Consider the following 13,355-nt stretch of genomic DNA (forward strand, 5'->3'; position numbering starts at 1 on the left):
GACATGAATGCACCAACACTTTTTTAGAGTGACTAAAGGAAAGAGGATAAAGGTTTTATACTCTGGATTTCAACTTTTACTTAATTCCAAGTAGTTTTGTGTCTCATTTAATAAACACTAGCTTTAGAGTACCACATCTAGACATCTGTGTTTTCTCACTGGAACTTACAAGTATGAGGAATACACTAAGGTAAAATAGTTAAAAATTAGGGTAATAGGTTAAAATGCTAAATAGTGGTACAGAAGTGTGGCTAGGAAGCCAGACTCTGTCTCTAGTAGTGTTAAGAATAGAAGAGATGGGTGGAATTTGATTTGTTTAAATACGATTTAAGTAATATTAGAATTTTAATATAGCTCGAAATTCCCTGCTGAAGAACAGATTTCATGTTTATGATTACTCTCTGAAACATCATAAGAAAATGTCTGTGTTCATACTTAAAACTTGGTGCAGGACACTTGTTTGTGGTTTGCTTTGATGTTGGTGGTTTTGGTTTTGTTTGGTGGGGGGATTCCTAATAGATTAGACCATGTAGAATCTGTGCTCCTGTTTACATGATTACTATGTTTATTGACTTGGTTGCGTGAATTCTTCCGTTTTAGTAAGCACATTTAAATGATTATGAATTTTTTTCTGCAAATGTCTTTAATAAGTTTACTTGTCATTTATAACCTACTCAGCAGGAGTCATTACATGTCACAGGCCCCAGGACTAAAAAAAAAATTCAAAGAATGAGTCTTAAAATTCTTTCAGTAATAATTTTACACAATTACTGTAAATGGATTTTAATTTTCATACACTCAAAATGGACTAGTTTACATATGGTAGTGGAGCTTTATGTGTGTTTTTCATCATTGTAATTAGGAATATATTCAGATGCTAATGCCTCCACTGATCCAGAAATGGAACATGTTAAAGGATGAAGATAAAGATCTCTTCCCTTTACTTGAGGTATGCTAAGCTGGTAACATTTAGTTAATCTGTGTTTCATCAAAAAAACACGTGTTCAAATCTAAAATGGGTATATGTGGTAAGTGTTAATTTACATTCTGAACCATTTCTGTTAAAATGCTGAATAAATATGTAACATGCCGTAACTTTAATTATGGTACATCTAAAATTTTCTGTTTTCACAGAAATACTGTGAAACAGAAAAAATGTAATGGATGTGTTATGCTTTTTTTTTTTTTAAGTAGACAATGGATTGAATTGTGTATGTTTTCTAGCCTGCTCTACTTATTTGATAGCGAATTAGCTTGGAGATCTTTCCATATCAGCATATATATGTCCATCTCTATTTAACTATTTCTTTATATGGATATATAGCCATGTCATAATCGACATAAATTCTTTTATCTATTATCTATTGTTAATACATACATATACTCATGTGAAGTAGCATTGGGACTCTGATGGGAGGGACTTCACTTTATACCTTTTCTGTCTAGTGTGATGAAGTTTTGTTTTCTTGTGTATTTAAATGCTTTTTTTAACCCCCCAAAATTTATATGCTCTTCAGATAACTGAATACATTCTCACATGTGGTAACTTAAACCTAGATGAATTGATATTGGTAGAGCCAGTTCAGTCATTCTTGTCCCCCTGTCATTTCAGGGGTCACCACTTCTGCCATGGATTGTCCCTAACCAGCAAAGTAAAAACTTCTGTGACAGAGCAATGGCTAATCCTGGGCCCAACAAAACAAGAATTATTATTATGACTAGATATATTTACTTCCAGGCAGGGGCTCAGAATGTGCCCAGTAAAGTCCACCCACAGTATTGACCAGGATGGGAGGATAAATAAATGTCTCTCTTACATTTGAGGAAAAAATAGGAATACAGAATACTTAAATCTTTTCCTGAAAGATAATGTTCATTAAAGAAACCTTTACATTTTTTTGAGGAAACCTCCCCTGACCAGCTAGTAAACTTAACAGCAATGAATGGCATCCAAAGGAGAGGTTTGAAAAGGTAAACCTGCTATGCTATAGACTAGTAGAACAGGCTCATAAGTGACCGGAATCTTATTGAGTACACTTTGAAGCGTTTATCATAATCTCAATTATACCTAGAAGTTTTACACATCTGCGTTATCCTTTTCTAGTGCCTATCTTCAGTTGCCACAGCCCTGCAGTCTGGCTTCCTTCCATACTGTGAACCTGTGTATCAGCGTTGTGTAAACCTAGTACAGAAGACTCTTGCACAAGCAATGGTATTTTTTAAAATTTTTCTCTCTCTCCCTTCTTGGCATCAAACATTTTTCTAAGGATAGGCATAATGTATACAAACTTTTTCAATAATTGATTCAAAGTAAGTTTTCAAAAAATTTTGTCTTAATTTCAGCTGAACAATGCTCAACCAGATCAGTATGAGGCTCCAGATAAAGATTTTATGATCGTGGCTCTTGACTTACTCAGTGGCCTGGCTGAAGGACTTGGAGGCAACATTGAGCAGCTAGTAGCCCGAAGTAACATTCTAACACTAATGTATCAGTGCATGCAGGTGAGACTTATGAAATTGAAATGAATTGAAACCTGGTTTTCTGTGTCACATTGGGGTTAATGTCTTCTTCTTCCTTGCAGGATAAAATGCCAGAGGTTCGACAGAGTTCCTTCGCCCTGTTAGGTGATCTGACAAAAGCTTGCTTTCAGCATGTTAAGCCTTGTATAGGTAAGAATATTGTCTATTGCTGTGATGTGCTTTTTATTTTATTTTATTTTTTTGGCGGTACGCGGGCCTCTCACTGTTGTGGCATCTCCCGTTGCGGAGCACAGGCTCCGGACGTGCAGGCCCAGCGGCCGTGGCTCACGGGCCCAGCCGCTCTGCGGCATGTGGGATCCTCCTGGACCGGGGCACGAACCCATGTCCCCTGCATCGGCAGGCGGACTCTCAACCACTGCGCCACCAGGGAAGCCCCTGTGACGTGATTTTTAACATTATTTTTCATCAGCTATGGTTTTCATTATTAAACTGAAATTCCATGAAATCCCAACATTTATAAGTGCACATTTTACTGGTTAGAGCTGCTCTGATTCAAGCAGGCAGGATGGGAACCCCTGTTCCTTGTTTTTTTGAATTCACCATCACTTCAGCAGCTCGTTAGGCATTCATGTGACTGGAGAGAAGTTGGAAAAGTATTACATGCCCACCTGTGAATCCTTGGTCCTATATGCTAGTTCATGGATACTTCTTGAATAGCCTCTCTTTTTTGGTAGAGGTACCCAGTAATAATAATAATCAGGTTTTCTCATGGTAAACCAGCATAATTTTTCAGGTACTATAGGAAACTTCAAACAATTTTCTTAAAAGTAAATAATGATTTGTTTCTGTTGAAGTGGCATAGCATTTGTCTTAGCCTTTTGTGAAGATAAGAAGGGATTCCTTGAATAATGTAACCTGATTTGCTGTCAGACCCATGGATTAAATGGGGTTTTGGTTATTTTCCCTTCATTTCTATATCCCATCATTTAATCTTAGTTTAAAGCAGTGATCTAAAATGGTTTTGTTGTTGTTTTCATTTGATAAGGTGTGCTTTGGGGGGGGGGCCCTCCAGTTTTTACTAAGATGTAATTGGCATATCATTGTATAAGTTTAAGGTGTGCAATGTAATGATTTGATATATGTATATTTTGGGAAATGATTACCACAGTGTTTAATTATAACATCTATCACCTCACATAGTTACAAATATTTTGTGTGTGTGTGGGGTGAGAACTTTTAAGATCTGCTCTTTTAGCAACTTTCAAATATACAACAGTATTGTTAACTATAGTTATAATGTGATATACTACATCCCCCAGAACCTAACTTATTTTAGAACTGGAAGATTGTACCTTTTGACCTTCAGCCAATTCCCAGTTATACTTTTCAATAATAACTGTCTTTCTGAACTTTGAATAATAACATTATTTATGACGTATTAAAGTAAACCATCAAGTTAAGCCTAACTCCTCTAAATGAAAGTGTAATGAATTCTTGTTTTATGGAAAGCTTGTTCTACAAATATTTTCCACCTGATTTAGTTTTTATGAGTTTAAACTTGTATGAAAGATTACATTTCTTTTTTTATTTTATGACTTTATAGATCATGTACCTTCTTCAGGAGGTACAGTGTTTCTAGTTGTCTCCCTGTTTTTAATGTTACCAACCATGATGATTATATTCCAGGTTAGTGTTTCTCAACTGGAGCGATCTGGCAATGTCTGGAGACATTTTAACACTGGGGGTGTGTTACTGGTGTCTAGTGGGTAGAGGCGAAGGATGTTGCAAAACATCCTACAACACATGAGACAGCCCCCCGCCACAATAAAATAATCTGACCCAGATTATCAGTATTGCTGAGATTGAGAAACTGTGAGATCGACTGGTTTATTAGGGGTTAAAAAATGATATTCTAATTCTTCGTTTAGTAGTGAGAATGCATATATAGAGACATTTCCCATATCAATAAATTATTGCCCTGAGGTACAAATCATATAGGAGAAGAGGCAGGATAATTACTTGATTCTTTCTCTTTATTTACCAGTTTTCAAAATAATAATTGATTTCCAGCATCTTCCATAGGTATCTATATTATGTTTCAGAGTTTAGTTTGTGTTTGTTAGAGTGTCAGTATGAGCTCATGATGCTCAAATTGTCCTACCGCTGGCAACAGGAGCTTTACCAACTTGGGTCCAGAGTCTTTTCTGGTATGAAAAAATAGTCCAGGCTTGTTTTGTACATTTCCTGCCCTTAGCCTGCGATGGGACATTTCTCTGATAGCCCTTTTTCCTTTTAAATGGAAGGTGATATTTAGAGACCACAATCTGAGCACTAGGATAAAAGTTACTGTAAAAGCCAAAATCATTGATTTAAATTTTTTTTCTGAGTGTGAAAAACCAGCTTTGAAGAAAGTTCTATTGTATCATGTTTTCCTCACTTTATTTTAAATTTTCTCAGTCTGATGACAAGAGAGATTACTCTGACCAGCTCTTTTTAATGATACTTAAAACCAAAACTTGGGCTTCCTGATACATTTCACATGAACGTTCAGTGGCCAGATATTGCTTCCTTCAGTTTCTTAAGATAATTATTACCAACAGCTTTTTTTTTTTTTTAAAGGCTGTTTCTTGCCTAGATTTCAGTTTCCATCTGGTAGATTTCCTTTAAAGCACAAAACACTGCTATTGAGAAGTTTACTACATAGTTTTTAAAAACTTTTTTTTCTAGCTGATTTCATGCCAATATTGGGAACCAACCTAAATCCAGAGTTCATTTCAGTCTGCAATAATGCTACATGGGCAATTGGAGAAATCTCCATTCAAATGGGTAAGATTTTTTTCCCCTTTAAAAACATAAATTTTGATAATTTAATATTTTATAATGAGCATTATATATATGAATATTATATCACAGTAAAGGGGGCAAAAATATTTTACATTGATATTTTAACAGTGAAATTTTTCTTTTTTGTTTTCTCTTTTGGGAATGATCTAGGTATAGAGATGCAGCCTTATATTCCTATGGTGTTGCACCAGCTTGTAGAAATCATTAACAGACCCAACACACCAAAGACGTTGTTAGAGAATACAGGTACCATATGACTGAACTGTTACGGTGAAGAGAAAATTATTTGCCTTTTAATTTTACATTAAGATGTGTAGAGAAACTAAAGCAAAGCTAGCTTTAGAAACCCAGCTTATTAATTAACAGCTAATTTGTATTCTCAGTAATGAAATGTACTGTTTTAGCTTCATTCCACAGCCAGTTTTCAGAAACTTTCAAAAAAAAAAACCACTTTCTCCCCTGTTATAGTGTTTTAATACTCCCTAAAATGGGCCCCAACTAAAATAACTATTGAATGATACGAATTCTACTTTTACATTAATTCAGAGAATACCTGGCAGCTGGGGAGTAATTTTTTTTTTTTAATTTGTAAAAATGTAGCCAAAAATAGATTGCATTGTAGTGGCTAGTTCGTTAATAATGGCATATGTATTTTGTATTTTGTTGTATATTCTTCTTCAGATTGGGAACTTAAAGCAGTATCTTGTGGGATTTTTATTCAGGAGGCTTGTTTCTCTTTTGCATTTATAGAGAGCATGTTTATATTAAAGAGTACCTTCCATACTATAAAACACATTTCAGGGTGATTTCTTTCCACCCTCCCTGATTTTTTAAAAAGTAAATTTTGTTTTCAATCAGGCACATCTTTTTCTTTATATACTAAGACAATTCCAGTAGTATATTCATAGTCAGTGAATGCCTTACCAATATACTGGACAAAGAAACAAATAAGTTTTTCTAAATAAAAATTTATCTTCAAAGGTATTTTAATTTTACATTTTTTAATTATAGAAAGTTTATTATATCCTAATGTGATAATTAATGTGATTATTGGTATGGAAGGAAATCTTTTAATTATGAAACAGTTATATGGCTGTTTGGCTGTATGGGTACTGTTTATATCATGAAGTGAATTAGATTTTCTTGCTGAGAAGTATAAAAAGCTATGTATAGGATGGTTGTGAAATCTTGTCAGGTTTTTATCTCTTTAGAATGCAGTACCTATACATGACATTCAGATTTGGAACACTTGGCCATTATCAAATTACTGTTGAACCTTAAGAAACTTCCTATTTATTTTTAAATGTGAATGCATAACTGCAAATAAATGTTGAGTGTAATGTATATTAAAGTTTCTTGTGGGATATCAGGTGGTGAATTTGTTATAGTTCCTTGAACAAATTGGCTTTATATATAAGAATATATGAATCTACCCTAAGTAAATCAAAAGATAGTTGATAATGCCCTTCAAGTTGATGGATTGAATTGATATGATTAAGAAACACACTTGAGATTCACTGTATTATTCTTATCACAAGTGACTGCAGAAAATGTTTCTTTTATTCCATCCCCAAAGGAGGGGGGTGGATAATTATTAAAATAAAATCATTGTCAGTGGGTAATATCTGTATATTTTAGCAACTTAATTACCATTATCTTAATATTTCATAAAGCCAATTCCTTAGTATATGCAGTTACTTGCTTTTTTTCTAATTAGTATATCCTACACTGAACTTTTTCAATGGACCATCATCTGCTTTATCGCATGTTTCATTGGGTTGTTCATACTTGCCTGTTTAATGAGAATGTTGCATAGTTTGTGTCTTTTGAACATAGGTTTTCTTTCTCTTGCTTCATATGAATCTGCTGGATTTTAGTATTATCTGTGTAGTTTGCTTCAAGTAATCCTTAAACATTTTTCTTTACCCCCCCACCCTTTTTTTATGAAAGGTTAACCTGTAAGTTTTTGAGAGAACACCATTAAAGCACCTCATGGTTTGTTTTCTGTTTGTTTTTTTTTTTTCCCGTTGTGTATAAATGTATTTATATGTAATGTACCTTTGAATTGCAGAATGCAGTTCTGAGTTGCACTTGTTTTTAACTCTTTGTAAATTTAAGGACTTAACTGAATTTTGATGGTGAATATATGTTTGATTAATTCCCACTTCAAATTTTTAAAAATAAAATATTAGCATGTAATCAGTATGTTTTATTATCTATTATCATGTGCTGTGCATTTTATAGCAAGGACAGAATATTTGTTCCTTTGGTCCACATGTCACATGTCATTACAGTGGACTGTCTAAATTTCCTTTTTGTCAAACAGGGTTTGAAATTAGTGGACTGTTTGAGTTGTTATCATATCACCATCAGGTTTTTTTTTGGAACGGGATTTGACATAGCACAGCAATTTTCCAATCCATTTATTCAGTATGTACCACAACGACCTAAAATTTAATAGTTGATTTTGATATCAGGCAACAAATGGTCCACTGGCTTGTTTTGGAAATGCTGGCAAACAAACCAAAATTATACCAAAATTTTGATCAGATTCCTAGATAATTTTCAAAGAATGGAAATCACATAGAAAGCTACGTAAAGAAGTGAGAAAGCTTTTAACTGTTAACTTCTGAGAAATGTGTTTGAATAGACAATTCAGAAATGTAATAATTTACATTTACTAGTATTTCTTGGGGGAGAAAACGTAGATTTCATTGTTAAACTGAAATTTCAACTGGCTTTGGAGGAAGAATCTAAATCCATCTGTTTAATCGCTCATCGTTTTATTAACAGAATATCTTGACGATTGAGCGAGAAAAGCAGTTCATCACGGTTTTTGGTGTTCTCTCAATCTTTAAAGTTTTTTTAATCCCTTTTGTTTTTCTTTTTCCAAGAGTATGCCATATATGTTGCTGCCCCTTATTATAGGGGGTGGTAATAAACAGCACTGGTGAAATCTTATGTTTATTATCATACACAAATTCTGTTGGTTTCTGTTTCTGAGTTATTTGTTGTTTTTTCTTTATTTTTTCTCCTTCCCCCTCATTTGCTCATGTCTTGGTTGGCGTTTGGTGGTGTATAACCGTGATTGCGTTACCTTAGCAATAACAATTGGTCGTCTTGGTTACGTTTGTCCTCAAGAGGTGGCCCCCATGCTACAGCAGTTTATAAGACCCTGGTGTGTATTATTCAATCTTTTTTTTTAATTCATTTTTCTTCACTCTTTCTTTCTCTTTCTATCTCACTTTTAGATATATTTTCAGTTGGTTACAAAAATCACAATCCTTTATCATTGCCAACCATGTGACTAATCTTGTCCTATCAGGTTTGTGAGGTTTTTCAGTAGCATCGTCATGTATATTTATTTTATGTTGTGGCTAACGACTAATTGATGCATGGGATAAGATTGTCACATGCTTGCTGTGTTAAAAAGCTTGATTATACATAAAAAGCATTTAAATATCCACCAGTAAAATAAAGATGCATGCAAATTCTATAAATTTAGGTTTTTGCATTGTTTCTTTTTTAGAATTAATTTGAAAACTTGGATTGCATTAAGAAATACATGTTTAAATTTGTTATGTATAAAAATCTTATTTGCTTGTTAATGTAAAAATTAAACATCTACATCATAAGTTGTATAATAGTAGTTTCTACTGTGGCAGTATATCCTATGTTCTGCTTCTTTCGATTGACAGTCTTTCAAATCAAGACATTTTTAGTAGTGTTTAATGGAATACAAGTCATAATACAGTTTTAAAAATGGGTAATTTACTCTTGGATCAAGCTCATTAATAGTTTAAATGGGAAATTAAAATCAGTTGTTATTACTTAGATGCAATTTATTAGTAAGAATTGTGAATTTCAAGGTTTTCACTATATTGAGATTAGATGGGCCCAACATAATATAGTAAGTGTGAGAAACTTAAGCTTTATGAAAATTCTTTGAATATAAACATTATCTCTACTCTGGTGCTTATTCCATTAAATACTGTCCATTAGTATTGTAGTTGAACCTGCTTTTTACTTAAATGCTAAACTCAATTCTATAATTTAATAGGTGCACCTCTCTGAGAAACATAAGGGACAATGAGGAAAAGGATTCAGCATTTCGTGGGATTTGTACCATGATCAGTGTGAATCCCAGTGGAGTAATCCAAGTAAGATGTTCAAAAGGATTTAACTTTTAATGTTCTGAATTATGAAACTTTTAAAGTTTAAACTATAATTATTAAAAATATTACCTATTTTTACTGAAGATACTGAAACAAATTATGTTTTAAATGTGTATTTCCTAACATCTTGAAATGATGATGCCTATTTTTATTTCCTAAATGTTTTTTTGGTCCTGGCATATAATAACAGCAGATTGGGAGAATAAAAGTTATATTCTTGACTTGAATTAAGCCAAAGCTTCTTTCATTCACATTCAAACGTCATTTATTTACTTTATAAATGCTTCCTAAAACTGTGAATATCAATTTGCTGAGTTTGAGGCTCTCTACACTTCAGAGGGTGATCAAATAGTAGGATACTCTTTCTGTTACTTAGATCAGAAACTCAGTAGTGAATAAAATAGAATACTGAATCAACCATTGAAACTGCTTTAACTTTTGAGAGTTTATGATTTAGTGATTTATTCATCCTTAATTTCATTTCTTACGCTATTTCATTCTATATTTAGACGTCTTTAGCCTTTAAAAAATGATTTGGCAGCAGTACTAAACGTGAATCTGATCAAACCTCTGGATCCAGCTGACACACAAAGCATAAAAGGATGTGTTGATTTACACCATATGTATGAAATCAACAAAATACAGGCTGTGGGGCTATAGGTTAAATGTCCCAGGTTCCTCAACAGATAAAAAAGAAAGTATGGGAGGGGTTTTCCAGAAAATAAACTTTCACTTTCAAGGGATAGGTGCTTTGAACATTTTTTAACTGAGACCTTTTGATACTTCCTATCTTACGTTGATTACTGTGTTGTTTGTTAATTCAGGTTTAGAAACATTGTGAAATACCAGCTTATAAAATTCAAAATTGATGTAGGTGATAGGCATTGAAAACATATGAAGTAGAACTGGAAAAAAATCTTTTGGCTCATTTTAGATTTGTATAACATTAATAACTTACTATTAAAACAAGCCATTACTGTCTTAAAAGATGGTCCCTAGTTGCAAAATAACCTCCTGGCATTGAGTTTCTGGGTTTTTTCCAATACTTAAGAACTTTGTGTCACCTTTAATACGTTTTAGAGGTATCTGATGTGGTATATACCATATTAAGAAGGAGCATTTTCATACAGCGGTTTTTTTTTTGGTTATTGTTGTTTTTCCTTTTGCATTAACATTTAAGACAGTGACAGTAACACGTGTGGTCATGAAATCGCTACTAATTTAAAAGTTGGTATAAATTTCTACTTTTCACATACTTTATTTGGGTGTGGTTAAAAGAAAATGTCTGAAGTTTTATTTATGTTTAAATTTTTAATCACAAATTCTACATGTATATATAATTTAAATTTTTAACATCAGACTGATATTCAGAAACAGGAATCATAATTTGAATAAACCATAAACTTTGGGCACGTGGTATTTTATTTGCTTGAATATGTGTTTTATGCACATATTTTAGTATTAGTGATTTTTTTTTGAAATTAATGAGGTTTTCTGAATTTAATAGTAAAATTTAAAGTAGTTGTACATCAGCAGTATCTTGTATGTTGTATGTTGAACTGTTGTTTCAGTAAGATAGTCGAACTTGAAAAATACTTAAATGAAGTATTTCAAGCATATACCTGTCATCACCTTGTTCTTTTAGTCAGAATAACGTGATTATCTTTTAAATAATAGTCTGAGCATTGGGGGTTTTTTTTGTTTGTTTGAGTTGGGTTGGGCTGGGTGCTGTTTGTAACTACATAATTTTTCTTCTAACTTATCATTTCATTTACATTTCTATCTGGAGGTGGATCTTGAAATTTAGATCTATAAATTCCTATGCTTTAAGTCAAACTTGTTTGGTATATACTTAACCAGCTTTGAATTATTTCTAGGCCAATCAGAACTGTAAAATTATTGAATTTATATAATTCCATAAATGAAGATTTTTTAAACTGGTGCTTATTTGATGCTTTCAGTCCTTGCTGCTGCTACACATTTACTAGACTGGGGTTCTGTAATGTAAGATTAAATACTGGGTTGGCCAACAAGTTCATTTGGGTTTTCCTGTAGCACTAAATTCCGGTATAAACTGAATAAGTTAGAGGTTCCTTGATGGTAGAGTAACAGGGACAACCATTAAGAAATTACTTTAATTCCTTATTATAGCTGTTTTAAAAAGTTGTTTTTTTTTTTACCTAGGATTCTGTTGATATATATTCTGAAGTTTACATGTAGCTTTTGTTGTGTTTGACAAATACAGTATCAATTGAAGATGTATTTCTTGCTTGTTATAGGATTTTATATTTTTTTGTGATGCTGTTGCATCATGGATTAATCCAAAAGATGATCTGCGAGACATGTTCTGTAAGGTAACTAAAAAGTCTTTATGATGCACATCATGTGACTGTTACTTAGTTGGGAAATTTAAATTATGTTTTTATTTCATATGAAACTTAGACTCTTCAAATCAGTACTGGTAGACTATATAACCTTTGTTCTTGGTAATAAAGAAGTTGACTTGATCTTTTCTTAATATACAGTCGTGACTTTGTATCAATAGAGCATGTATTTTAAAAATATTTTCTCAAGCAGTACCACTGATTGATGAAGTCCTGTTATCCCACCTATGCAAAATAGCATGTATTTTCAAAGGTGGCTGACTAAGATTGGAGTATAATATAATCTATTGAACAAAGTAAATCTAACTGGTCACAGCAAGGATTAAACCTGTGTGTTTGTTTTAGTAATGCCCCTTGTGGTTAACTCCAGTCAGCCCTCCGCCATAACAAAATAAGAAATAAAATGCTGCTACACACTTGAATTACCTAATATTAAAATTAGTGAACTATATAGTTGCAACTATGAACCCCCAAAGCTTTGTATATTTTCAATTTTAATAAACTTAATAAGGCATAAAAATTTTAATCCCTTGGGTGAATGCTATACCTTTTTGCTTGCTTTTCATTACTACTATGTCAGATTGCTTAGAGTACGTCTGTTACTAGGACACTTGCTGAATTCTAACCTTCTCAAAGCAAAGTGCAGCATATTCTATGAGGTGATTTTAGGCAAGACATGGAAAGGTGTAGAATTCAACGAAGTTTGAGAATAACTACTTTAATAGGGGTAAAATTTTAGAATAATAAAATCAGTAGTGTTTGATTTCAGAAGCTACGCAGATATGAGAGTTTCTCTTTTGTTATTGATAATGATTTTTTACTTTTTTGCAGATCCTTCATGGATTTAAAAATCAAGTTGGGGATGAAAATTGGAGGCGTTTCTCTGACCAGTTTCCGCTTCCCTTAAAAGAGCGTCTTGCAGCTTTTTATGGTGTTTAACGTCATACACTTAAGCTGCAGTCCCATAATTAGGGGTAAGTTGTAAGAAATTTGGAATTTTCCAGGATGAAGAAACTTAAGTTCAGTCTAAAACTACTGAATAGAATAAAAGCTATTTGTTTTCCACAGAGGTTGAGTAAAACAGTATCATGTTATATTTGACTTAAAATTACTTACATGAAGGCTGGAGACTGATTGATTGATGAGCCAGCAAGCAAGATAAAATACATGGTTCCACTTTGAATCCTAGGTAGAAGGAAATCCAAGGTGGTGTATTAGTTGGATTACCATTTCTTCAACCAATCCTTTTTTTAATTTTTGCCCTTTAAGAGGTCACTGACATTCACTGTGACAGGGTAGAGATTCATTTTTAAAGCATGAATTTATAGTTTCTTATATATCAAGGACTTCCTATGTTGTGAGCTTTAGGGAAAACCCAAGTAGAATTGGAACTGGATTTGGTCTCAGTAAATAGGAATATTTAATATTTATTCTTCATATTTTATTGAGCACCTTCCTCGTTCCCAGCACG

General features: G+C 33.0%; 1 protein-coding gene across 1 annotated transcript in view; it reads left to right on the forward strand.

Moving 5' to 3' along the window:
• LOC309819825 (transportin-1-like) overlaps positions 1 to 13,355 on the forward strand; it is a gene marked incomplete at its 5' end in the record, with an annotated part of 42,575 nt that overhangs the window by 22,145 nt on the left and 7,075 nt on the right. The window contains 10 exons of the mRNA XM_082650292.1: positions 863 to 949; positions 2,105 to 2,212; positions 2,344 to 2,502; positions 2,583 to 2,670; positions 5,209 to 5,307; positions 5,476 to 5,571; positions 8,428 to 8,503; positions 9,386 to 9,485; positions 11,780 to 11,854; positions 12,716 to 12,858. Of these exons, the coding sequence (XP_082506418.1) occupies positions 863 to 949; positions 2,105 to 2,212; positions 2,344 to 2,502; positions 2,583 to 2,670; positions 5,209 to 5,307; positions 5,476 to 5,571; positions 8,428 to 8,503; positions 9,386 to 9,485; positions 11,780 to 11,854; positions 12,716 to 12,823 (996 nt within the window). The 3' untranslated portion in view covers positions 12,824 to 12,858. The remainder of the gene's footprint in view (positions 1 to 862; positions 950 to 2,104; positions 2,213 to 2,343; positions 2,503 to 2,582; positions 2,671 to 5,208; positions 5,308 to 5,475; positions 5,572 to 8,427; positions 8,504 to 9,385; positions 9,486 to 11,779; positions 11,855 to 12,715; positions 12,859 to 13,355) is intronic.

Source organism: Grampus griseus, assembly GCF_964374135.1.
Source record: "Grampus griseus genome assembly, chromosome: 3".
Taxonomy (NCBI): domain Eukaryota; kingdom Metazoa; phylum Chordata; class Mammalia; order Artiodactyla; family Delphinidae; genus Grampus; species Grampus griseus.